At 42.3% G+C, this 27,901-nt stretch overlaps 1 protein-coding gene across 1 annotated transcript; it reads left to right on the top strand.

Moving 5' to 3' along the window:
* The first annotated feature begins 3,943 nt into the window (after positions 1–3,943).
* Positions 3,944–27,572, top strand: SYT4 (synaptotagmin 4). Its single transcript, XM_087715275.1, has 4 exons — positions 3,944–4,331; positions 7,470–8,287; positions 25,184–25,304; positions 26,406–27,572. The coding sequence occupies exons 1-4, from the start codon at positions 4,298–4,300 to the stop codon at positions 26,711–26,713; spliced, it is 1,281 nt and encodes a 426-aa protein (XP_087571401.1). The 5' UTR covers positions 3,944–4,297; the 3' UTR covers positions 26,714–27,572.
* The last annotated feature ends 329 nt before the right edge of the window (positions 27,573–27,901 follow it).

Here is a 27,901-nt window from a genome sequence, read left to right as displayed (position 1 = left end):
TTACAGTCCTCACTAAGTAGTTTACAGAGCCAGCCTCTTGCCCCTAACAATCGGGGTCCTCATTTTACCTATTTTGGAAGGATGGAAGACTGAGTCAACCTTGAGCCTGGTGAGATTCAATCTGCAAAACTGCTGGCAGCTGGTGATCAGCAGAAGTAGCCCGTGGCATGACAAAACCACGCTCGTCAAAATCGTGGTGATAAAATCGCGGCGCTAAAGCCGTGACGTCATCACCATGCATCATGACTGCCACGACAACAGCACGGCAACAGAAGGGTGCTTTAAAATGGCGCCACGGCAGAAAGCCGATTTCAATTAAGGTAAGGGTTAGGATTAGGTTTAGGGGTTTGTTTTAGGGTTAGGTTTAGCGTTAGGTTTAGGGTTAGGTTTAGGGTTAGGGTTAGGTTTAGGGTTAGGGTTAGGGTTAGGGTTAGGTTTAGGGTTAGGTTTAGGGTACTGAGTGCTTGGGAATGCGCGGATTTGCCCTCCGCGATTATGTCATCGTGGTAGGGTCGCGTTTTCCCTTAGCGCTTCGAACGGTGCGAATTAGTCTTCGCGCTTATGTCTCCATGGATAAGGGCTTCGCGGATTTGTGGTGGAACCAAAGTAGCCTACAGTACTGCACTGCACCACCGTGGCATGGAAAGTAATCCCATAGTAGTATCTTTCATGGAACTCTAACTTCATTCTAGAAGCAGATACTGAGCAGCTACTGAGCCAATACTTTTTAAAAAAAGAATCTTAGAACAGCGATTCACTTGAAAATTACAATTAAAGAAAACTAACTTGAAACAAAAAGGAACCTACACTTGTAGTGATTCTGAGCGAGATGGACAGTTCAAAAGTGTGAAAAATAAGTAAATACATTTTTTAAAAATCCTCTGTCTCCCCTCTCCGCTTGTTTGCCCTTCAACAATTACCCAGATTGCATTTTTTTGGTTGCTTCGGCTTTTGTTGCGTGGCTTCTCTCTTTAGTGTGCCTTTAGCAGAATAACAGGGATGGAAGGTACCTTGGAGGTCTTCTAGTCCAATCCCTTGCTCAAGCAGGAGACCCTATGTTAGGAATATAATTCAAAACGGTTGGGTTGGCAATATATAAATCATGTATCAATGTTGTACCTGTTTCTTTAAATCATACTGTAAAATGTGATTGGTTGCTGTTTTCCTCAATCGGCCATAAGAGGGAGCCAGAAAGACTGTTAGCTCTCTGTTTCCTTAGATGCTGGGCTGATTTGATCTGAGTGTTTTTGGAAGCTGGAAGTGCCTTGAGCTATTGTAAGTTTTGCAACTGTTAGCAAACTTTGTGTACCGGACTGATTATATGTTACTGGACTATGTTATTTGGATTATCCCATAACTGAAAGACGTTGATAACTGACTATCTTATCCGTGTATGATTTGGACTGTTGATGACTCTGATACCTCTATTTCCATGAAAGTAAAAGCCTATTTAAACTGCAGTGCCTCTGTATGCTGGTTTGTGTGTTCTCCAACACAACTCTCACAACGCTTCGCTGAACGTACTCGCTCTCCCAACGGGAAGCTTACCTAATACCCTATACCATTCCAGACAAATGGCTGAGCAATTTCTCCTTGAAAACCTCCAGTGTTGGTTAACCCACAACTTCTGGAGGCAAGCCATTCCACTGATTATCTTCATGGTCAAGAAATTTCTCCCCAGTTCTAGGTTGCTTCTCTCCTTGATTAGTTTCCAGCCATTGCTTCTTGTCCTGCCTTCAGGTGATTTGGAAAACAGATCGTATATTTTATAATGTAGAGTTTCTTTTAGGCTAAATTTTACTCCTAGTGACTCCATAGCAATGCTTTATTTATTTTTTTAATTTGTTGCGTCAAGCGTGTATAAGATAATAGATATGTTATATTTGTGCTGATAAATAAATAAAGGGAGACTAGTATAGATCTATTTCAAGCTATTTAGCTCTCATCAGCTAGCCAAACCCTTACTGGGATTTGAACCTGTGCTGTATTGCATCTAAGGCAGATGTGTTAACCATTGAGCCATAGAGCTCGACTCCTTATCAGCCAGCCAGGGTGAAAGGTATCTATTTAGATTTTACAACCCCCGGTATGCCCAAATATAGTGATCTTCCTCCCATATTTGGGCATACCGGGGGTTGTAAAATCTAAATAGATAATAGATATGTATATACAAGATTATGAATACATGAAATGGGTATGAATACAAGGGGATATTAGGACAGGGATGATAGGAACGTTAGTGCACTTATGCAGGCCCTTACAGACCTCTTAGGAATGGGGTGAGGTCAACAGGAGACCGTCTAAGGTGAAAGTTTTGGGGGTTTGGGGAAGAAACCACAGAGTCAGGTAGAGCATTCCAGGCATTGATCACTCTGTCGCCAAAGTTGTATTTTCTGCAATCAAGTTTGGAGCGGTTTACCTTAAGTTTGTATCTATTGTGTGTTCGTGTATTGTTGTAGTTGAAACTGAAGTAGTCAGGTAGGAAATTGAAGTAGATAATTTCATGTACTATGGTTAGGTCAGACTGAAGGTGGCGTAGTTCTAGATTGTCTAAGCCCAAAATTTCAAGTCTGGTGGCATCAGGTATTCTGTTGCAAGCAGAGGAGTGGAGGACTCTTCTCACGAAATATCTCTGGATTATGATTTTGCACCTTTCCGGAACATAATAGAAAAAGGGGTTGGCCATTGTTTCCTTCTGTTTTGAAGCTTCCCACTCTTTCTTCCAGATTTCCTGGTGGTGCTTCATCCCATTCCATCCCAATCTAGCCCAAGGCTGCAGACTTTGTCAAGATCAGCCAGGATGTCCATTTATGATGGAGAACTTCTTAATAATGCCTGGTATTACAAGGACAGATTTCAGAAGTAAAAATGTGAGGGGAAAAGTGGGTGTGAAGCTTCAGAGAGAAGAAGAGGGAGGAAGAGGTATCAGGCACATAGGTCCAGAACCTCACAATCTGTTTAGAAGCTACATCTAACAAGCTACAATCTGTTTAGAACGGAGCTCTAACAAGCTGTAATCTGTTTACGCCTATTCCAGTCAGTCTGGGGAATCGGTGTTCAATGTTCCCCCAAGCGAACACTCCAGCTATCTGGCAAACCGCTCTAAAGAAGCATTTCCAGGGGAAAAAGAAATTGTGTCTGGGATATTCCCTACCTCCCCCCCCCTTCCCTTCCTACATCTGTAAATACCCCCCCCCTCTTCTCCTCCCTTCTCTCTTTTATTACTCTCTCTTTCCTTTTCCCCCCCTCTCTCTTTAAACAAATCTTTCTTTTTCTCTCTCAGTCATATCTCTTTCTCTCACTCTTCCACTGCCTTCCTCCCTCCTCCTTCTCTCTCTCTCTTTCCTCTCTTTCTCCTCTCTCTATCTTCTCTTTCTCTCTCACTGTCTTATCTCTCTCTTTCTCACTCTCTCACACATACTCTCTCTTTCCCTTCCTCCCTTCCTCCTTCCCTCTCTCTCCTCTCTCTCCTCTCTCTCTCCCTCTCCCCCTCGCTCTCTCTATCATATATCTCTTTCTCACTCTCTCCCTTTCGCTCTCTCTCTCTTTCTTTCCCTTCCTCCCTTCCCTCTCTCTCTTCTCTCTTTCTCTCCTCTCCCCTTTCCCCATCTTTCTTCCTCCCTCTCTCCTCAGCCCCGTCTCCCAGGTTTAAGACTGCCAGACAGCAAAAATATATGCATAAAAAAATAAAAAATAAAAAACGCGACGCAGGGTTGGCCCTAGAAATTAGCATTGCTATCTACGCCCGGCTGAGAATGTGAGCTAATCTCCTGCAGCAGAGCCGTTAAAATAATTGATGAATGTGGGCTGGTGTCTCAGGAGTGGAGGGGTGGGGGTGGGGGGGAAGGGGCGGGGGGAGGAGGTACTGATTTCACTCCGGTAGCGTCAGAATTGCGTCAATTTGGGTTTCAACCACGTCTTCGCGGCTCAGAGCTCGGTGAGTCAGAAGACCCGAACCAGCGGACAAGGGCTCACGAATCGCTGTGACGGAGAGGAGGACCCGACCAGGCCTGCCCTGTCTTCCGTCTCTCTCTTTCTCTCTCTCTCTCTTTCTGTCTCCCTCCCACCTGCGACTGCTCTCTCTACCTCCTCCTCTTTTCCAAACCTTCCCGGGTCTTTCGGGCTGGTATTGGCACCGAGTCGGGAAACAAGTCTCCCCTCTTTTGGTTGGTGGGCTTGCGCGCGCGTTGCCTTTTTGCGCGGGGATCCGCCGGAGGGGGTGAAAAAAAGAGGCAGGAGGAGAGAGGAGGGAAAAAAGAAACGTTCAGCACCTTGGACAGCACACGCAGCAAACAACATGGCTCCGATTACAGCCAGCCGAGAAGAATTTGGTAAGAAAGATTTATTTTTATTTTTATTTTAAAAAAAGAGAGAGAAATTACAACATGCGAATCCAGGTGGGCTCCATTTCCCCACCACCCCACCCCACCCTACCCAATCCCCACAGTTCCTTCTCAAGCAAAGTAGATGACTCTGCCATTTTGGACTCCTTGGGGAGTTTGAAACCCTTGCGTGTTTCCACTTTGATCTTGGGGGGTGGGGTGGGGTGGGGGTTCTGTGCCTCCCTTTCCAAGCATCTGTGGCAGGATGGGTGGATTGGACAAAAGTTTGTTTTTTCTTCTTCTTCTTCTTCTTCTTCTTCTTCTTCTTCTTCTTCTTCTTCTTCTTCTTCTTCTTCTTCTTCTTCCTCTTCCTCTTCCTCTTCCCCTTCCCCTTCCCCTTCCCCTTCCCCTTCCGCTTCCGCTTCCGCTTCTGCTTCTGCTTCTGCTTTTAGACGTTCAGATTATTCCTCCTTCTGTCCTCCTTCCCCTAATGTTGCAAACAGAATACAAGGACCGGGGTAAGGGGGTTGAGGACAGAGAAAGGATGGATTTGGATTTGCTTCGATCTTTGTTGGAAGGAAGCAATGATCGAGAAGAGGATGAGTCATTTCAAACCTCTATTCCACATGCTCTTGGGGGGGGGGATTGTCATAATTGCTTCCATTAATGCAAGGGTAGCGACTAGACACTTAAAAAAAGATTAGTCATCCATCTCAACGTTCCTATTGCTATGCCTTTCTACCTCTTGAGTAGATGTCTGTTTGCCTCTCCTCATAAGTGTTGTTTCTTGGATAATGCACATTAAAGTGTTACCTCATGCTTTTAACTCAGTGCAAGATTTCAGAGATAAACTCAAAGTGGCTTTGGCTGTGAAAATTAGAAGAAAATCAACCTTTGTATTGGTATCTCTCCTTCGCTGGAAAGCTGAATAAATGAGTTTTTATTTGTGGACCAAGAGGGGAAAAATGCATATCTACATAGCTTTCTTTTTCTTTTTTTCAGATGTTTAAGTGTGGGGTAGATGAGTGAGTGAACATTGTCTCATTGATTGTGTTTGCCATGCAATGCTCTCAGGGTATCACCTTTACCGACAAAAGTATTGTGGTTTAAACTCTTGATGGCCTCTTCTGGGACAATGGGATCATTTCTAAGTAACATATGCTATTCCTTCCATCCCTGGGTCAAGTCGTTTCTCTGGCTTTCCATTAAAATAAATCACTTCCATGCTGACTTCAGTTTGCATGCAGAGGATGTGCGTATCGACACTCTTGAAATCTGCCTAATTCTTTTTCCTGGTAGCTGGTAGAGTCTCAAGTCGGCATCTCATTCTCACACAGATGTTAGAATACCTAGGTGATGCTAGGAAAACAGCATCAAAGCAGATGGTGTTCCCACTGGGGGTTAAGAGAGAGCAGGATGAGTTGGGATTTCTTCTCGGTCCATCCCCCCTCCTAGGTGCTTCTAATTTCATTTGCGACAGCTTGCTCACCTCGTAATAGACTTTGGGAAGATAATTAATACCTGTAACTTTCTCCCAAGAACAATCTTCTGGGGTGCCGGCTTCTAAGCAGTCCTTGCAAAGACAGAGGTTCGCAATTAAAACCTGTTCATGGGAGTTAATACCCACATTGTAAGCATCTTATGGAAATGCCATTTCCTCACTGCTGATCAGTTGTCCCTCAAACTGGAGGAGACATTCAAAAGGGTGTGTGTGAAGGGAGTTAGTGACATAGAAAGAGGATACAGGAAACTGACCCACTGATCAACGTGTCATCCCAAAGCAACATTTCCTGGAGACTAATGTACAACCACATGTTGTCTTCTCATTAATCAACCCTAATCAAAAATGGAGAAGTCCTCTCCTCAAAAGACAAGACGCCAGAAGGCAATGCCTCCAAAAAATGGCAATGGTCCATACTCAACCCCTTCAATGCTTGCTTAGTAGGTCCATTTCATTGTCCCGTAATTTTAACGGAGAGGTGACTCTGTTACCCTTCTCCCACTTAAAAGCGAAGTCTTCCTCGCCAGTAAGAATCGTCAAGGACACATCCCCTTCTCCTCTCCACTTCAAATCCACCCTGCCAGAAAGAATACAGCACATGTCTCCTAGCATACTAGTCCCCGCACATGAAAGACGCACTTCTTTTCTGCATTAATATTTCATGCGTTCCCATTTTGTGAGGAGAAGGTAGGTTTTTCATTTGGACGGCTGTCGCCAGTGCCTGGGACTTCAACTTCCTCGGAAATGTTACTTACGGGGAAGAATTGGATTTCCAATTAGTGGCATTCATTTGGCCCTGTGCTGCTTACTCGTGAAATGCTAATGATCTCCTCGGTGTCCCACTTTTATCTATACTCCAGATGTCATTGCTGCTTCCATGCTGTTCTCCCTATTGCTGTCTAGAATGTGGGCTGTTTTCTCTGACTGATGGAGAAGGGGGAAAAAATAATAGTTGCTGTGCTGGCAGAAGGAGATGCTAAACCCTTGTTCTTTAGGCACCAAGACTTCTGAAAATCCTCATCGGTTTCTCCTGCAATGAGAAAAGAAAATATAAACCATGCACATAGGAGATAATAAAATAACAGGGGGGGGGATCGTTGTATATTACCTATTTCAACACTGACCTTAATATCAGTATGCCAGACTGGTGGGGAAACTCATCAAACTTAACATTTTCCTGCTGTATCATAATCTGTTCTATAAAAGGGTTTGTATAAAAATATTGTATGAAAGTCAACATTATGGGGATAATACATTTCAAATCTTTCTTTTTATCAGCCAGATGAAAAGGAAAATGTGAAGGATGTGAGAGGGAATGAAGCGTCTTTGTATACAGAGTGAATCCGTAACTTTATCTAGGAAACCCACAAAATTTAATTGCCCCAGGGCTGTTTATTACAAACCATGATTGCTAAACTCTTCTTTCTCTCAATCATGCATTCATCTGGAGAAAACTCTCCAGACGGGATTTTTTTTTTCCATAGATACCTGCAGGGGGCACAAAATGAATATGCTTTCTCTTAGTATATTGTACAGTCCAATTGCTTCGCTCTATCATTTTGCCGGATTCTTGCTAAGTTAACTATCACTTGCGAGCTCCGAAGCCCACCATTCCTACGGTTGTTGACATTTGCTTTGATTTGCAGATGAAATCCCAACCGTGGTTGGGATCTTCAGTGCCTTTGGCCTGGTCTTCACCGTCTCGCTCTTCGCCTGGATCTGCTGCCAACGCAAATCTTCCAAAGCCAACAAGACTCCTCCTTACAAATTTGTCCACGTGCTGAAGGGCGTTGATATTTACCCGGAGAACCTGAACAGCAAAAAGAAGTTCGGCGCAGAGGACAACAAAGGGGAAGCCAAAAACAAGCCCATGATGCCAAAGACGTCTCTGCATCTTGACCTGGAGAAACAAGACCTGAATGGCAACTTCCCCAAAACGGTCCCGAAAGTACCGACTTCTTCAGATGTTGAGAGCTTCACTCCAAAGCTTTTTCCTGAGAGGGAAAAAGATTCGGTGTCTCCTGACAGCTTGAAGTCGACCACCTCAATATCTTCGGAAGAAAAGCAAGATAAATTAGGGACCCTCCTCTTCTCCCTAGAGTACAACTTCGAGAAGAAGGCCTTCATGGTCAATATCAAAGAAGCAAGAGGCTTACCGGCCATGGATGAACAATCCATGACTTCTGACCCATACATTAAAATGACAATACTGCCGGAGAAGAAGCACAAGGTGAAAACTCGGGTGCTGAGGAAAACCTTAGATCCCGCTTTTGATGAAACTTTCACCTTTTATGGGATCCCTTATACTCAAATTCAAGATCTGAGCCTCCATTTTATGATTCTGAGCTTCGACCGCTTCTCCCGCGATGATGTCATTGGAGAAGTCCTGTTCCCCTTATCAGGAATCGAGTTGTCTGAAGGAAGGATGCTGATGAACAAGGAAATCATCAAGAAAAATGTTAGGGTAATTGATCTTACTTATTCTTTCTCTCCCCCCCCCACCCTCCCCCCACCTCCTGCTTGAGAAGTATTTTGAAGAGGTGAGTTGTACGAATAGCCAGCATCCTGTTGACATTTTGAAGAAATGAATGAACTAGGAATGAAATAGAATAGAAAATATGGAATGTAATAGAATAGAATAGAAAATATGGAATGGAATGGAATGGAATGGAATAGAATAGAATAGAAAAATAGGGAATGGAACAGAATGGAACAGAACAGAATAGAATAGAAAATATGGAATGGAATGAAATAGAATAGAATAATAGAATAGAATAGAATAGAATAGAATAGAAAATATGGAATGAAATAGAATAGAATAGAATAGAATAGAATAGAAAATATGGAATGGAATGGAATGGGATAGGATAGGATAGAAAATATGGAATGGAATATAATAGGAAATATAGAATGGAATAGAATAGAAAATATGGAACAGAATGGAATGGAATAGAATAGAATAGAAAATATGGAATAGAATGGAATAGAATAGAATAGAACAGGGTAGAAAATATGGAATGGAATGGAATAGAATAGAAAATATGGAATGGAATGGAATAGAATGGAATAGAATAGAATAGAAAATATGGAATGGAATAGAATAGGATAGGATAGCATAGTATAGAAAATATGGAATGGGATGGAATAGAATAGAATAGAACAGAACAGGATAGAAAATAGGGAATGGAATAGAATAGAAAATATGGAATGTAATAGAATAGAATAGAAAATATGGAATGTAATGGAATAGAATAGAATAGAATAGAGTAGAGTAGAATAGAATAGAGTAGAAAAATAGGGAATGGAACAGAATGGAACAGAACAGAATAGAATAGAAAATATGGAATGGAATGAAATAGGATAGGATAGGATAGGATAGAAAATATGGAATGGAATAGAATAGAAAATATAGAATGGAATAGAATAGAAAATATAGAATGGAATAGAATAGAAAATATGGAATGGAATGGAATAGAATAGAATAGAATAGAAAATATGGAATAGAATGGAATAGAATAGAATAGGGTAGAAAATATGGAATGGAATGGAATAGAATAGAAAATATGGAATGGAATGGAATAGAATGGAATAGAATAGAATAGAAAATATGGAATGGAATAGGATAGGATAGGATAGGATAGAAAATATGGAATGGGATGGAATAGAATAGAATAGAACAGGATAGAAAATAGGGAATGGAATGGAATGGAATAGAATAGAATAGAAAATATGGAATGGAATGGAATAGAATAGAATAGAAAATATGGAATGGAATGGAATAGAATAGAATTATTTATTGACCAAGTGTGATTGGACACACAAGGAATTTGTCTTTGGTGCATACGCTCTCAGTGTACATAAAATGACAAGATGCATTTTTCAAGAACCATAAGGTGCAACACTTAATGCTAGTCATAGGGTACAAATAAGCAATCAGGAAACAATCAATATCATTTCTAAACATTCTAAACACGATAAAAGGACTTGCAAACCCATATTCTGTCTATGAGATTATCAATCATCTGGGTTAAGGTAGCCCTAAAAGTGCTTTACCGAAAGGCAACTGGACTTTCTCATTTATTTTTCCCTTGAAAACATTTCAAGGAAAACATCCAGTTTTGCAGATAAGAAGTGAAATGTTTTCAAGGAAAAAAAAACAAACAAACAAGGAAGTCCAATTTCGGAGAAGCACTTTTGGACAATATTATCTTTTCACTTATATCAGGCCAGACGAGAAAGGAAATTTTTTGGCCCTTTAATGACCCCATAATCCCTTGCATCAGGGTGGAGTCGCAGCAACTGAATGGACCTGAGTGTTTACTGGCCGGATGCCCTTCCTGTCGTAGATGTGGAGTTCACAGAAGATATATTCTCATTGTGCCCAGAGAGAGAGAGAGAGAAATAACTGCCGCTACCCAGGATCGAACTCACAGTCTTCTGATTGTGAGGCGAGAACTCCACCTCTAGGCCACCGCACCACTCAGGCGGGAAAGGAAACGATTTATAATAAAATGACTCTTGAGACTGAATCGAAGTCTCACTTCCCCAATTCCCACTCAGTAGTTAGTGCACGTGTTCGGGCACTAAAGATAACAACTCACTTCCAGAGTTGTGTACAACATAGTGGGATAAGCCATGTTCTCAGAATATTACAAGGTGTTTTAAATGAGCCAGACCTCAGGTCGATCTCGCTGGCAGCAGCTCTCCAAGGGATTGCAGAGATCCAACCTGTAGTTAATGATCCATCCTGCCTGTAGTTAAAACTTGGTTTGATGACCCTCTGTGCTGACTAACAGGGACAGATCCTGCACCCTGCCAAATTCAGGGTAGGAACTTGCATCAGCACAAAAGCCCATCGGGACATATTTTGTGTTATCAGCATCGAGGCATTGAACTCAACTCATCACAATAGAGCAGCTCTCTTATGCTCTGATTGATTATGGAGTAAGGGGGGGTGGGGAGGGCATAATGCTGAACTGCTTAATAGCTGTAAGAGCGGAGCTCACAGATTTGCCAGGATCAGCAACAATTCGGACATAATTCACACTGGTGACAGGATAAAGGAAATAATCTCCCGGCTGAATTTTACGAGCCTCCTTCGTAAGACAAACTCATTTCACAGGAGGCAGACCAGGAGACCCCTTTGAGTTCCTTGTCAAGCATAGTGTAGCAATCAAAAGCACAAAGATGTAAGTCGATAGTTTGCGAGCTTTGACAGGAACAAGAAATTAGACAACAATCCGCAGGATGGCTGTGAACTGTTGATTAAACTCTATCCAGAGGTAATCAGATCAACTCAACAATTCCACCCCTTTCTTCCACTGAGACAGTAATATTAATATTTCATTTGTGATTAAAAATATTGGATCAACACAAACCAATTACAGACACGGTCCAGGGAATGGGTGAGGTCAGCGGTGAAATTCAATTTTTTTTTTAATACCGGTTCTGTGGGCGTGGCTTGGTGGGCGTGGCAGGGGAAGGATACTGCAAAATCCCCATTCCCTCCCCACTCCAGGGGAACGATACTGTAAAATCTCCATTCCCACCCCACTCCTGGGGAAGGATATTGCAAAATCCCCATTCCCACCCCACTCTGGGGCCAGCCAGAAGTGGTATTTGCCGGTTCTCCGAACTACTCAAAATTTCCGCTACCGGTTCTCAGAATCTGTCAGAACCTGCTGAATTTCACCCCATGCATCTCTATCAGTGGTGGGATTCAGCCAATTCGCACCTACGTATTCGGGAGAACCGGTTGTTATCTTTCTAAGCAGTTCAGAGAACTGGTTGTTGGAAAAAAAATCTCATTTTGTTTTTTTTCCACTTTACAGGGCTAATCCTGTAAGGAAGGCAGGAAGGAAACATTCTGGTGTTGTTTCTAGCCTCATATTCATTGCCCTGCTTACAGAAACTGCCTCTCCAGTTAACCCTTATTACATTGTAACACCTAAGGCGAAGCGCCCATTGATGTGAGTGACATTGAGTTGGCCATGCCCACACGATCACATGACCACTGAGCCCCCCCCCCCAAGCTGGTTATTAGGGCAGAGAACCGGTTGTTAAATTATTTGAATCCCACTACTGATCTCTATCAAGCAATAAAGCATTATAACAGAACAACAAATTTGGAAGCAATATTGGAGATTTTCTAGTCCAACCCCATGCTGAAGCAGGAGACCCTATAACATTTCAGACATATGATTGTCCAATCTCTTCTTAAAAACCTTCATTGATGGAGCACCCACAACTTCTGACGGCAAGATCTTCCACTGATTAATTGTTCTCACTGTCAGGAAATTTCTCCTGACTTCTAGGTTGCTTCCCTGCTGGATTAGTTTCCATCCATTGCTTCTTCTGGTGCTTTGGAGAGTAGTTTGATTCCCCCTTCTTTATGGCAACCCTTTAGATATTGGAACACTGCTATCATGTCACCCCTTCTTTTCATTAAATTAGGCATAGCCAATTCCAGCAACCATTCTTTATATGTTTTAGCCTCCAGTCTCCTAATCCGGGCGAGGGAGGGAGCTGGAACCGGTTCTAAACGGCACTGTAGATTTGTGGAACCTCTTCTATAGAAGAGGTTAGAACTGGCAGGAACCCACCCCTGCTAATTCCTGCAACTGTTCTTCATATATTTTAGCCTCCAGTCCCCTAATCATCTTTGTTGCTCTTCTCTGCACTCCTTCTAGAGTCTCAACATCTTTTTTTCACATTGTGGAGACCAAAACTGGATGCAGTATTCCAAGTGTGGTTTTACCAATGTGGTATTAACATTTCATATGATCTTGATTCTATCCCTCTATTAATACAGCTGAGGACTGTGTTGGCTTTTTTGGCAGCTGCATCTGGCTCATATTTATACAATTGTCTACTAAGCAAGATCCCTCTCACAGTTACTACTACTGAGTCATGTTGCACCTATTCTATAACTGTGCGTTTTGTTTTTTCTTGCTTAAATGTAGAACCTTACTTTTTTCCCATTGCTGAATTTCATTTTGTTAGATAGCACCAGGGGTGGGTTTCAGGCGGTTCGCGGCGGTCCCTACGAACCGGTTGGTCGGCGAACCCGGAAGTAAGTAACTTCCGGGAATGCCGAAGGATCCACCCGCCTGCCCGCGTTTCTTACCCAGTTTTGACGAGTTCTGTGCTTCCACACATGCGCAGAACGCATACAGCGCCTGTGCGATCCTCCAGGAGCAGCTGGAGCATCGCACAGGCGCTAGTACGCATGCATGCACTGCGCGCGTGCATGAGGACGCCGCCGGCCCCGTTCCAACCGAACCGGTTGGAACGGGGCGAGAAACCCACCCCTGGATAGGACCCAGTGTTCAATTCGGTCAAGATCCTTCTGTATCTTTAGCCTGTCTTCTGAAGTGTTGGCTATTCCTGCCAGCTTAGTGTCATCTGCAAATTAGATGTTCCCCATCTATCCCCTCATCCAAATCATTGATGAAGATGTTGAAGAGTACTGGGCCTAAGACAGAGCCTTGGGGGACTCCACTGCATACTTCCCTCCATGTAGATGCCGTTCCACTGAGGAGTGCATGTCATGAACCATATCATCACCACACAAATCTTAAACGCATTCAGGACAAGATGAGGAATCAAAAGTCAGCATACTTACCCACTTTCCCCTTACTGAGTATCAAAGGAATGTTTGCTCAAGAAACTCGCCCACTCAATTCTAGATCTCTAATGAGACCATCGATCAACGTTCAAAATGAAAACGGTATAAGGTATATAGCATTTTCATTTTAAAGCCTAATAGATTTTGTCATTATAAATCCAGGATTTAGCGTGCGACTTTGCTTAGCAAATATAAGATATAGAAAGTAAGATAGATGATCTTGAAAGAAACATTCAGGAACCGATACCTAGGCAAAACGTACTTTAAAAAAAAATCCAGAGTCATGAGTTAATATTTCCAAGGGAGACAGATGCTTCCCTAATTAACTGGAGTATCAGAAGGGGGAGGGGATATAGCACACTCAGAATACAGAATGATAGAATTGGAAGGAACCATGGAGGTTGTTCTGACCCAGTCTTCCTTAGAAGAAGAGTCTTGATCCCCGAAAAACCCCTTTTATTTACATGACTGTGAATTCCTTTCATTCATAGTCAGCAAGGCTTGGCAAACAGTCTTTCAGAGGAATGTTTATCAACACAAACCTTATCTTGTTTGGACAGCTTCCAAATAACAAGTTTCCAAGTGCAGGGCAAGGCGACGCTTGGCATAGAGTCTCTTATAGTCACAAACAGAACTTCCCACTCTTGAAACAACCAAATGAACGAATTGTTTCCTGCAAAAGCCCACTCCCCATTCGCTCCTCTTATATTTCCTATGGGAGGGGCCATACACCTCCAAGGTCTGATTTTACTTCCAAGTAGACTCTGCTTTCTTAATTGTTCTTGTCTTTTGGTAGTTCTGCGCATGCGCACACTGGGAACAGGCTCCAGCTGTTCCTCTGCCTCACTGCTGTCTCTCCCTCTCTGCCTCTCATGCAAAGCCCTTGTCTGAGCTTTCTTCAGCCCTCAGGACTGGCCTATGTTCCTCCCCAACCTTCTCACTGTCCGACTCTGCTGCTAGCTCTGCTGGCCATCGGTGGGACCCAATAGAGATCTTTTAGTCTAACCCCCTGCTTGAGCAAGAGATCCCATATTCAGATTCAATTTTTGTAGCCTATCTCACTAAATTGTTTTTTTTTTTTTAATCTTCCTGGGCACTAGATTTTCTGGTCTAGTCTACTTACTGGGGCTGGAGATAGGTCATTCTGCAATAAAGACTAAGAGTATTACTGGTTTGGAAAGTATATCTGGTTTTTAAAATAGATTTTAACTAATCTGAACAAGTGACAGTACAAGACTTGTTTTGAGTTCAGAAGGTAAACAGAGTGGAGCTTGATAAGAGACCTCCCTTAAATACCAACGTTATATGTTGAGATGTTGAAATTATTTTTTTGAAGAAGGCAATGATAATCCACTTTTGGGGAAACCATTTAAGAATAACAGATTAAAAGAGTTAAAAGGGACTTTGGAGGTCTTCTTATCCAACACCCTCCTCAAGCAAGAAACCCTATATCCCCCCCCCCCCAGTGGTGGGATTCAAAATTTTTACTACCGGTTCTTGTGGTTTGGTGGCCATGGCAGGGGAAGGCTACTATAAAATTTCAATTCCCTCCCCACTCCAGGGGAAGGATACTGCAAAATCCCCATTTCCTCCTGGTCAGCTGGGACTCAGGAGGCAGAGAATAGATGGGGGTGGGGCCAGTAAGAGGTGATATTTACTGGTTCTCCTGAACTGATCAGAACCTGTTGAATACCATCTCTGCCCTCCCCCCTCTCTCTCACACGTCTGTCTATTTATTATCTATCTATCTATCTACTTATCCATCCATCCATCCATCTATCATCTATCTATCCATCCATCCATCCATCCATCCATCCATCTATCATCTATCATCTATCATCTATCATCTATCATCTATCATCTATCATCTATCATCTATCATCATCTATCATCTATCATCTATCATCTATCATCTATCATCTATCATCTATCATCTATCATCTATCATCTATCATCTATCATCTATCATCTATCTATCTATCTATCTATCTATCTATCTATCTATCTATCTATCTATCTATCTATCTATCTACATATCTCAAACACTGGAACTCTACAGTCTAGGCAATTCAAATGAATATTAGTTGATTGCACCCTAATGATCCCTACAAGAATCTGAGCTACTAATGGTGAAAAGAAATTGGCAGTAGATAAAAATCAATGGACGGCGGGACTTAGATGTCTTATGGGTGTGAAGGGACGAGACTGATGATGTATTTGTCCCCTCCCTTGGGCTCAGCCTGGACATCTCCTGCAATCTATCATCTCCCTCCCTCCCTATCTCTCTCTATCATCTATCATCTCTCTCTTTTTATCTGTCTCTATCTCCATCCATATCTATCTATCTATCTATCTATCTATCTATCTATCTATCTATCTATCTATCTATCTATCATCTATCTATCTATCTATCTATCTATCTATCTATCTATCTATCTACCTACCTACCTACCTACCTACCTACCTACCTACCTACCTACCTACCTACCTAACTACCTAACTACCTAACTACCTAACTACCTAACTACCTAACTATCTAACTATCTAACTATCTATCTAATTTCCCATCTCTATCTCTGTCTGTCCATCCATCCATCCATCCATCCATCCATCCATCCATCCATCCATCCATCCATCCATCCATCTATCTAGCATCTATCTTATCTCTCTCATCTCTCTCTCTGTCTCCCCCTAGCATCTCTCTCTCTCTCTCTCTCTCTCTCTCTCTCTCTCACAAACACACACACACACACCAACATCATCATCATCATCTATTTCTCTGTCTCTATGCATATTGACAAAGAGATGATACCACTCCTTGTAGAGCCAAATGGTGCCATTCATTTACCAATGGTTTTAGGGAAACTCAATATTACCTTCTAAGGAATAACCCATTATTAAAAGGATTGCCGAAGGTGGGATAGAATTTACTGGGGACCCAAACACCTCATCTATCAGAACATTTTATCATATGCTAAATTTGTTTTGGGCACTTCTGCCTGCCAAGGAGTGTCAGAGTGACAATAGCATTATTGTAGCCACATAAGCCCCGTCTCTTTTTGATGGGCATCATGACACGGCATGCATGTAGTGAGATACACTGAGGTGTTGCTGTAGTGATAAAGATGCATTCAAAGTACACCTTCAACGTGCATCCCTTAGGATTTTTATCTTGACTTACTTTCCTTCTCCCTAAATTGGTACGTGGCAAAGTAAGAAAAATAGGCTTGTAGATTGCAATTGTAGTCAGTTACCTAGGCAGATCAATACACATCTGTTGTAACAGCCTTGTTTATGCGCCATATTTTCATCATTTAATCGTTCCATCCTAACTTTTAAGACATGAATTTCACCCTTGGAGAAGCACAATATTTAAGATGAGGCTGATCAAAGCGAAAGGAGTATCCCTAATGATTAATGAATGTTGGGTGATTATCAGCTGATTCTGCTGTGTCTGATGATTAATGGATATTCCTGCTTGAACATGCATAGGAGAACATAGAATATTATTTTAACTGTGTTGATCTAAATGATTAATGGGTTTTGTTAAATCATTAACTAACCAATGTCTCATTCTTGAGAATTTCCAGCCAATGTTGGGAAAACTACCATATTTTTCAGAGTATAAGGCTTTTGAAGATGTAATTTTTGAAGAGATTTTGAAGAGGTAATTTTTTAAAAAAAAATGTTTTTGCACTTTGCATACCTCCCAAACCCTCTGCACGCCTCATTTTTATGTGAAAAACGGGGCATGCAGAGTTTGAGAGGTCTGCAAAGTGCTCCTGGGGGCTGGGGAGGAGGACAAAAAGAGCAAAAAGGGCATGCATAGCCTTTAGGAGGCTTATAGAGTGCTCCTGGGGGCTGGGGGGGGGGGAAATGAGCAAAAAACGACCCATTTTTCGCTCATTTTTGCCCTCCCCAGGAAGAGTTTGCAGGCCTCCCAAGCCCTCTGCACGTCCATTTTTGTGAAGGGGGCGGGGTTTGGGGAGGCCAAAAACGCTGTATTCAGTGTATAAGATGCAGTGAGATTTCAATCCTCTTTTTGGGGGGAAAACAGTGTGCTTATACTCCGAAAAAAAAATGGTATTACATGTCTGGGCAGAAATATTTCCAAATTCTGCTACTGGAGTTGCTGAAGTTTATTTTCTGCAAATCATCATTTATACTAACCAAAATGGTATGAATTCTGTCATTTGGCATGCCAAAAATGTTCTCGCACAAAAATTAGTATTGATACATTGTCTTCGTCAATTTGCTGCTGTTGGTTGCAAAGTCATGTCCGATACATCGAGACACCATGGACAACGTTCCTCCAGGCCTTCCTGTCCTCTACCATTCCCCAGAGTCTAATTAAGCTCATGCCTACTGCTTCTTTGACTCCATCCAGCCTCATTCTCTGCCGTCCCCTTCTTCTTTTGTCCTCAATCTTTCCCAGCATGAGGCTCTTCTCCAGAGAGTCCTTCCTTCTCATTAGGTGGCCAAAGTACTTGAGTTTCCTCTCCAGGATCTGGCCTTCTAAAGAGCAGTCAGGGTTGATCTCCTCTAGGACTGACCGGTTGGATCGCCTTGCAGTCCAAGGGACTCGCAGGAGTCTTCTCCAACACCAGAGTTCAAAGGCCTCCATTCTTTGGCGCTCAGCCTTTCTTATGGTCCAACTTTCACAGCCATACATTGCAACTGGGAAAACCATAGCCTTGACTAGACGCACTTTTGTTGGCAGGGTGATGTCTTCATCAATAGTGGAATATATCAACTAATATATAAATGAGAGCAAATCCCACTCCCTTGTAACACTGATGATGTTACTAGATGGGTAATGAAATGTCTGGAAGAACACAACCAAGCTCAGTGAGCGCCAAGCATCCCACAGGTCAACCCTGAGCTACAAATATTGTCATCAATCAATCAATCAATCAATCACCATGCACAGTATATTCTGCCTTCCAGTATATCTAATGACAAAAAGGTTGATTTTAATGGCTTTGAATATTGCCTATTATTGCCATGGATAAAATCCACAGAATCTGCCAATTCTCCATCAGAGATTATACTACTATTATACTCGCTCTACATGGGGCAGCCCTTGAAGAGTGTTCAGAGACTTCAGCTGGTCCAGAATGCAGCCGCGCGAGCGATTGTGGGTGCGCCTCGGTACACCCACGTTACATCTATCCTCCGCGAGCTGCACTGGCTGCCTATTGGTCTCCGGATACGCTTCAAGGTGCTAGTCATTACTTATAAAGCCCTACATGGTATTGGACCTGGGTACTTGAGAGACCTCCTCCTGCCAATTGCCTCCCATAGACCCATTAGATCCCACAGAGTAGGCCTCCTCCGAATTCCATCTGCCGGCCAATGCCGGCTGTCGACTACCCAGAGGTGGACCTTCTCTGTGGCTGCTCGGGCCCTTTGGAATGAGCTCCCCATGGAGATTCGGACCCTCACCACCCTTCAGGTCTTCTGGACAGCCGTTAAGACCTGGCTGTCCCAGCAAGCCTGGGGTTGAGTCCCCCCCCCCTACTCGAACCTGTTGTGCTTGCTGTGTTTTTTAAATTGTTGTATTGCTGTCTGTTTGTCTTACGTTTTTGTATTTGTTCCCCTTCCCTTGGTTTTTGTTCAGCCACCCTGAGTCCCTTCGGGGAATAGGGCAGCTTACAAATCGAATAAATACCAAATACCAAATACTACCTGAGAGTTCTCAGGAAACAACAATTGAATGAAAAACTGCTGGGGACCGTCTATAGAGAGTATTTTAACTTATTGCACCTGTGTATGGTTTGACAACTGCACAGTGGTAGATAGAACAGCACTCCAGAGGGTTAATGCCATTGCCCAGAGGATCATGGGTTGCCCTCTCTCCTCCTTGGAAGAGCTTTATAGCTCCCGCTGCCTTAAGAAAGTTCAAAACATTCTTAAAGAGCGATCTCATCCTGGGCATCCTTTTTTTTTTAACTATTACCATCTGGCAGCCGGTACAGGATAATAAAAACTAGGACAAATAGGCTGAAAAACAGTGTCAGCGTTCCAAATAGCCTGCAGAATTAAATCAGAGTCCAAGGCAGAGCTATCCTTAAGGTTCCAATTTAATAAGACAGACATGTTGGCATCATGCTATGGAATCCCAATACTGGAAATGACATCAGAATTCCACCCAGTTAAAAGTTCATGATCTTGTCCCCACACCCACAATCCATCACATGCTCCAATCTTCTTCTTCTTCCACGCTGGCATCCACACCCAGCTGCTTCCGGTCAGGTGTTAAAGTACAGAGACAAAGGATGACCTTGGCTTCTAGTAAAGAATGAAAACAATACATTCCACCATCCTACTCCTTCTATTCCCCCCTCCCATCAACTATACTAATGAAACAGATAATGAAATAAGAGAAAGTGTGACAGGCCCAAAATTCTAAAAAGAATATAATTGCAGGCCTGACAAACAGCTTCTATCCCAGGGCAGTAACTATATTGAATTCTAATGTATAGTGCAATATTAATGCAATATTGAGTTTTCAACTTCAGTTATATAGCATGCGAAGGATATGTGTTTGTGTTTTTATTTTTAGAGTTATAACATACACTGAATTGAAGTTGAAAACTCAATATTGCATTAATATTGCACTATACATTAGAATTCAATATAGTTACTGCCCGGTTCCACCACAAAACCGTGGTCGTCTAAAGCGCGCTCGACGAAACCGCGTACCTGACGCCATCACAGCATGACGAAAAAAGCACGCTGTGAGCGGTAAAGCTAAAATTAACGAGTAAAACTAAACCTAACCCCCCCAAACCTAACCCTAAACCTAACCCTGAACCTAACCCTTAACCTAACCCTAAACCTAACCCTGAACCTAACCCTAAACCTAACCCTTAACCTAACGCTAAACCTAACGCTAACCCTTAACCTAACCCTAAACCTAACCCTAATGCTTAACGTAACCCTAAACCTAACCCTAACCCTTAACCTAACCCTAACCCTAAACCTAACCCTAACCCTAACCCTAACCCTAAACCTAACCCTTACCTTTATGTGAATCGGCCCTTTTTTCTCCGCGGTCGTTGTTGTCGCGCTGCTGATGACGTCAGCGACGCGCTTTAATCGGGCGCGCTTTAGTGGACCGCGGTTTTGTCGTGCCACGAACTAAACTAAACTCTAGCACAAATTCCCAGGAATCCATTAAACTTCAGTTGGCCAATCAAAATAAGCAGCCTCCTAAAAGATGCCGGCATCAGTTTTATTACTATCATCAGGAGTTGTGGCTCCAATTCTAAATATTTCCTTTGCCCCACTCAATTTATGACCAGATCAATATCTTTGATATCAGGTTGCAAATCAGCTTGGAAATATCTTGAGCTTTAAGTGGCAGCCCATTTCCTATTAAAATCCCAAATCTAATACATGTTTCAAAGCTCAGGCAACCAATATCCCGGCTTGAGGACCTGCCAGTGTATTGACTTTGGGATAATTGCTTTCAAAAGATCAAGCATCAAATCAAATTGCTTCAATGTGTAGCAAACAATATTCCCATCTAGAGTGTTTTATGGCTTTTAATCCATTTCTGACCTGAAGAGATGAAGCTTGTCTGGCTTACATTTCCTGGCTTATATATTTTGTTTCCACAAGGTGACCATATTGTTTTCGGTAAAATCTGATTTGTATCTGATATTTTCTTGGGTCCTTTGACATGATAATTCATCGTCGGTTACTTGTGACAACATTTTGAGAGATTGGTTCCAATGTTTTGTTCTGTATTAGAGGGTTTGAAGCAGTGGTGGAGTTTCACATTTTGTTACCACCAGTTCGCCGCGCACGCATGCACTCACTGCCTTCAGTGCATGCCAGAGGTGGGTTCCTACCAGTTTGCACCTATTTGTAGAACCGGTTCGTCAAATCTACCGAACTGGTTAGAAGAGGTTCTACCAGTGGACCCGGAAAGCTGGCCACACCTACAGAAGAGGTTCCAAAAATTTTTGAAACCCACCACTGACACACACACACACACAGAGACAGACAGACAGACAGACAGACTGACACAGAGAGAGAGAGAAAGAGAAAGAAAGAAAGAAAGAAAGAAAGAAAAAAGAGAGAAAGAAAAAGAGAAAGAGAGATGAAAGAAAAAAAGAAAAAAGAGACAGAGAGACAAAAGGAAGGAAAGAGAGAGAGAGAGAGAAAGAGAGAGAGAGAGAAAGAAAACACATGGCCAGCAAGCCACTCCCACCAGGTCACATGGCCGGCAAGTCACTCCCACAAAGGAGGCCACACCCACAGAGTAGGTTTGAAAAAAATTTGAAACTCACCACTGCACTGTTTTCAATTATGTATAATCCCACTGATCATCTATCGAATATCAATTTCTTCTTAAAGATGGAACACCCACAGTTTCTGGAGGCAAGCCATTCCATTGATTAACAGTTCTCTCCATAAGGAAATTTCTTCTTAGTTCTAGATGGCTTCCTTCCTTGTTTAGTTTCCGTCCATTGCTCCTTATCCTACCGTCTAGTGTTTTGGAGAATAGCTTGACCCCCTCTTCTCTGTAGTAGCCCTTCAAATATTGGAACACTGCTATCCTGTCTCCCCTTTTCTTTCTTTTCATTAGAGTACACATATCCAATTCCTGTAACCCTTATCCACATCCTCCAGCCCGCTAATCATTCTTATTGTTCTTCTCTGCATTCTTTCCAAAGTCTCAACATCTTTTTTTTTAATAATATGGTAAGCAAAACTGGAAAGCAGTATAGCAATAGCAATAGCAATAGCAGTTAGACTTATATACCGCTTCATAGGGCTTTCAGCCCTCTCTAACCAGTTTACAGAGTCAGCATATCGCCCCCACAGTCTGGGTCCTCATTTCACCCACCTCGGAAGGATGGAAGGCTGAGTCAACCTTGAGCCGGTGAGATTAGAACCTAACCACCCTAACCACTGCGCCACCTCGGCTCTCTATTCCAAGTATTCCAAGTGTGGTCTTACTAAGGCTTTATAAAGCAGCCTTAATACTTCATGTGATCTTGATTCTACTCCCTTATTAATGCAGCCTAGATAGTATTGGCTCACTCACAGACTGATATTTGTCAATGTTTTGAAATATGAGTTTCAGGTAACAATTTTCCATCTGATTTAGGGAGTTTCAGAATAATATCACAGTTAAGAGAGTGAAAGGAGGGTAAAGCTGGCTCAAATATATATATAAAATATCTGTAAGTATTCAGAGTTAAATGATGCATCACAGCCATCTGGTGAAATCTAAAGGTTTGAACAGTTTTCGAGTTTCAACCATTTGCTTAATGACTGTTCAAAATTCGATAAGCGTTAATGGAATTCACCGGGATGAGACTTGGATCTCCTGTGGCTGCACAATGATTGCAAACTGATGATGCCCTTAACCCCGCCCTCTTCCTCAGTCTGCTCATCTCCTACACACACACTATTAGAGAAAGATCCCAGGGGTGAAATTCAAATGTTTTTTACTACCGGTTCTGTGGGTGTGGCTTGGTGGGTGTGGCAGGGGAAGGATACTGCAAAATCTCCATTCCCACTCCACTCCGGGGCCAGGCAGAGGTGGCATTTGCTGGTTCTCCAAACTACTCAAAACTTCCACTACCGGTTTTCTAGAACCTATCAGAACCTGCTGGATTTCACCCCCGATGCCCCCCTCCCCCCCACACTAGTGGTGGGATTCAAAATTTTTACTACTGGTTCTGTGGGCATGACTTGGTGGGCGTGGTGAAGAGCCGAGGTGGCGCAGTGGGTAGAGTGCAGTACTGCAGGCCACTTCAGCTGACTGCTAGATCAGCAGTTCAGCGGTTCAAATCTCACCGGCTCAGGGTTGACTCAGCCTTCCATCCTTCCGAGGTGGGTAAAATGAGGACCCGGATTGTTGTTGGGGGCAATATGCTGACTCTGTAAACCACTTAGAGAGGGCTGAAAGCCCTATGAAGCGGTATATAAAAATCTGCTATTGCTATTGCTATTGGTAGGGGAAGGATACTGCAAAATCCCCATTCCCTCCCAATTAGCTGAGTTGAGGGCCTGGTTTGCTTCAATCATCTCTCTCAAATTAAATATGGCTTAAATGTGACTTGGTGAGTTCTCTAAAGCTAGCGACGGTCGTTCAAAAATGTTGAATTGCAAAATTATGACATTGCATGATGTGTGAACTCAAACGTGGTTAGTTTATTCAACAAATTGTGATTAAAAAGCAGATGAAGTTGAATCACAGCATCAGGAAGAAAGGACTGATTGGCCCAATCCATGCTTTGAAAAATATCCCAGATTTGTCATGGTTTCTCAGGTTTTCGTGTGTTGTGTCTAGTAATCAAAAAAGGGAGATGGAAATACATTAAATTAATTGGGCCAGATTTACTAGAACTAGCCTGTTCCTTTGGTTTCAGTTGTAGATTAACACATCTCGGTTTCTAGAGGTTCAGGCTTATGATTTTCACTTTGGGTTGTTTGTAAAAATAATAAAGGTGGGATACAAGCAAACAAATAAAAATAGCAGGAAGAGATAGAGAAAGATGGACAGACAGACAGACAGATGGTGGATGGATAGATAATAATAAATAATAGATGATGGAGAAGGTATGATAGAGAGAGAGAGAGAGAGAGAGAGAGAGAGAGAGAGAGAGAGAGAGAGAGAGATAGATGATAGATAGATAGATAGATAGATAGATAGATAGATAGATAGATAGATAGATAGATAGATAGATAGATAGATAGATAGATAGATAGATATGGATGGATGGATGGATGGTAGGCAGGCAGGCAGGGAGGGAGGGAGGGAGAGGGAGAGAGATGATAGGCAGGCAGCTAGGCAGATAGATAGATATTAGATAGATAGATAGATAGATAGATAGATAGATAGATAGATAGATAGATAGATAGATAGATGATAGGCAGGCAGCTAGGGAGAGAGAGAGAGAGAAAGAGAGAGAGATAATAGGCTGATACATAGATAGAATGAGAGATGATAGATGATAGATGATAGATAGACAGATAGATAGACAGACAGACAGACAGACATATAGACAGAGACAGAGATGAGAGATTAGATAGATAGATAGATTATAGATAGATAGATAGATAGATAGATAGATAGATAGATAGATAGATAGATAGATAGATAGATAGATATAGAGAGATAGATGATAAGCAGGCAGCTAGGCAGATAGATAGATATGAGATAGATAGATAGATAGATAGATAGATAGATAGATAGATAGATAGATAGATAGATAGATAGATGATAGGCAGGCAGCTAGGGAGGGAGGGAGGGAGAGAGAGAGAGAGAAAGAAAGAGAGAGAGATGATAGACTGATACATAGATAGAATGAGATAGATGATAGGTAGATAGGTAGATAGGTAGATAGGTAGATAGGTAGATAGATAGATAGATAGATAGATAGATAGATAGATAGATGATAGGTAGGTAAGTAGGTAGGTAGGTAGGTAGATAGATGGATGGATGATAGGCAGGCAGCTGGGGAGGGAGTGAGGGGGGTGAGAGAGAGATGATAGGCGGATTCATAGACAGACAGACAGACAGGTTGAGAGATACAGAGAGACAGATAGAAGGAGATTCATCCATGCATACATTCTCCAAACTAGAAATACGTTGTTGCTAATGGTAAAGTTAGTTTACAAATCAGAATATTGCAAACCTGCCCATCTCTGAATTTGAAGTAGCTCTAAGCATTGCAACTCAACAAACCTCTCTCTTTAATTCTGCAGAAATCTTCTGGACGTGGTGAATTGCTGATCTCACTTTGTTATCAGTCTACAACAAATACGCTCACAGTGGTTGTTTTAAAGGCCAGGCATCTACCTAAGGCTGATGTTTCGGGATTATCAGGTAATTTGAAAAAGGAGGCCACATGTGATAACATTGATGGATTCTTAGCTGGGGAGGATGGGGACAGTTTGAACCTAACAATTTACAAATTACAGGGAAGCAAATGATTTTCTTTAGAAAAGAACTATCTTTGGGATTTTTTTGTTTGTCTGTTAGAAAAAAAATGTTTTTGAAAAGGGCAGAAAAATTTGTTTTTGAAAAGGGCAGAAATTTATGAATTTCTTTTTGGTGGAATTATATAATCCTACTCTAATTCCCAGAAAGATAAATTCACACTAGAACCAGGTTAAGCGTGAATATTTTAGGTGCGTGTGGGAGAAGATAAAATGTGACATGAATTATGAAAGCCCTTCTAGATCATCCACCCCAGACCTGTTTGAGGAATAATATCAAAGCATGCAACATTCATCAGCTTTTATTGAACTGGAACTAAGTGGTTCTACCTATCCCTAGAGTTTCAGTTTGACTAATCCTTCATAAAGATGTTGTTATAGCAATAGCAGTTAGACTTATATACCGCTTCATAGAGCCTTCAGCCCTCTCTAAGCGGTTTACAGAGTCAGCATATCGCCCCCACAGTCTGGGTCCTCATTTCACCCACCTCGGAAGGATGGAAGGCTGAGTCAACCTTGAGCCGGTGAGATTTGAACAGCCGAACTGCAGCTTAGCAGTCAGCTGAAGTGGCTGCAGTACTGCACTCTAACCACTGCGCCACCTCGGCTCTTGTTAATTCCATGCACCTTTGAACTGGCTCATTATTGTTCTGTGTTGGCTTTGCCTGTATGCTCTCATTCCCAGAGTTATTAACAATAACCATTCAGAACCAGGAACAAGGGTGAGATTTAGCCAGTTTGGACCAGTTCAGGTGAACCGGTGGTTGATTTTACATCAGGTTTGCTTTAAGCCATTCCATTTAGGCACATCTTTTAGCCAAAGCACATGCGCGGGCTCACATTTGCGAACCGATAGGGAAGGAAAGGGAATACCACCTCTGGGCTCCACGCACCAGATCTAAGCACCTTGCAGGCTGGATCTGGTCCCCGGGCCTTGAGTTTGATACCTCTGGTATAAGTCAACCGTCGTATGTCACTTGTCTTGCAGATCCTTATGTCAAAGTGAACCTTTACCACGCCAAGAAGCGGATCTCCAAAAAGAAGACGCACGTCAAGAAGTGTACCCCCAACGCGGTGTTCAACGAACTCTTTGTCTTTGATATTCCCTGCGAGGGTCTCGAAGAGATCAGCATCGAATTCTTAGTACTGGATTCCGATAGGGGGTCCCGGAACGACATCATCGGCCGGCTAACCTTGGGGGCGTCCGCGGAAGGCCCGGCGGGAGAACATTGGAAGGAGATCTGCGAATACCCCAGGAGACAAATCGCGAAATGGCACATGTTGTGCGACGGCTAACGAAGGAGGGGAGAAGCCGGACTTTTTCAAAGAGAAATCCCATAGGCAAGGATTAGTTTTCTTTCTTTGCAATGTATAATCACAGGCTTGTGCTCTTGGGGGGAGGGGTGGGGAAAAAAAACCTTTATCGTTATCCTTATTGTTAAGACTGGACCGGACGATCCCAACAGAAGGTAACTGACATTTTGGTTGAAGTTCTCTTCCTTTCTCTTCTTTTTGCAAAAAAAATCAAACCGTCATCCTGTATCACAGTTTCATTATTCTGCAAGAGAATCCACCACTTTAGACACGTACAGAGTGCTGTTAGCTGCAAATTGAAACGGGTTTCTTTCTTTTTTTTTAAACGGATGCATTAGGAAACTTAGATCATCGTTGTCACCTAGGTGATACGACGGCCTCATTTGATACGTTGCTCGTGTTGTTGTAAAGTCGAAAGCCACGAAGCAAATTAACGGAAAAAAGGACTTAAAATAAGAGCCGCAAACGAGAGAAGGAAGTTCGTCCTTCGATTTGATTTTTTTTCCTTACGAAACCGTAAGAGTTCATTCATACTCGAGTAATGCAAAGAGACGGGATCATTTTTTGAACATTCCATATTACCAGTCTCCCATGATCCTTTTCAGACTAGGAGGTGGCAAAGGTTTAGATTTTACGCAAAGGACTTTTGAGATGAATGCATTCAGCAAATATGCTACCGTCCTTGATAGGGTTCACTATGTTTAATCAAGGGCTTAGAAGGGAATATAGGTGGTGTAAATTTTACTAGGAGGTTACGGTTTGTGCTTTTACATATAGCCTATGGTGATTTATTTAAAAAAAAACATTTATTTTGTCCTCTCCAGCATAATACATGCTTCTCGCCTCCCCCTCCCCCCTCCCCCGGATCTAACCAGGTGAACATACTGTAGAAAGTTATATAAGATATTGCTCTTTTTACCTGGTATATTTTGAAACAGCTGCGGATCGAATTGAAACTTGTTTCTATTTCTTTTATTATGCCGTACCTAAAAAACAAAATGCAAACAAAAAAAAAAAATTTAAAAAAATCTAAAAAGAAAAAAAAAAGAACGAAAAAAATTAGGATATACATACCAAGCACTGATTCTTTTAAAAACGATGCCATTATCACTGAGTAAATGTGTGATTTTAGCGGAATCGGGCTCGGTGCGAGCTTTTGCACCTCGTGCT

Source organism: Thamnophis sirtalis, unplaced genomic scaffold, assembly GCF_051295495.1.
Source record: "Thamnophis sirtalis isolate CommonGarterSnake01/CBP01778 unplaced genomic scaffold, rThaSir2_p1.2 scaffold_5, whole genome shotgun sequence".
NCBI classification, from domain to species: Eukaryota; Metazoa; Chordata; class Lepidosauria; order Squamata; family Natricidae; genus Thamnophis; species Thamnophis sirtalis.
Note: the sequence above shows the minus strand (reverse complement) of the source record. Positions and strands in the feature narration are given on the sequence as shown.

Excerpts from the sequence above, each read along its gene's own strand:
- SYT4 (XM_087715275.1), top strand. The coding sequence starts at position 4,298 with ATGGCTCCGATTACAGCCAGCCGAGAAGAATTTG. Across the intron at positions 8,288-25,183 it reads TCATCAAGAAAAATGTTAGG|AAATCTTCTGGACGTGGTGA; the intron begins GTAATTGATCTT and ends TTAATTCTGCAG. Across the intron at positions 25,305-26,405 it reads TGATGTTTCGGGATTATCAG|ATCCTTATGTCAAAGTGAAC; the intron begins GTAATTTGAAAA and ends CTTGTCTTGCAG.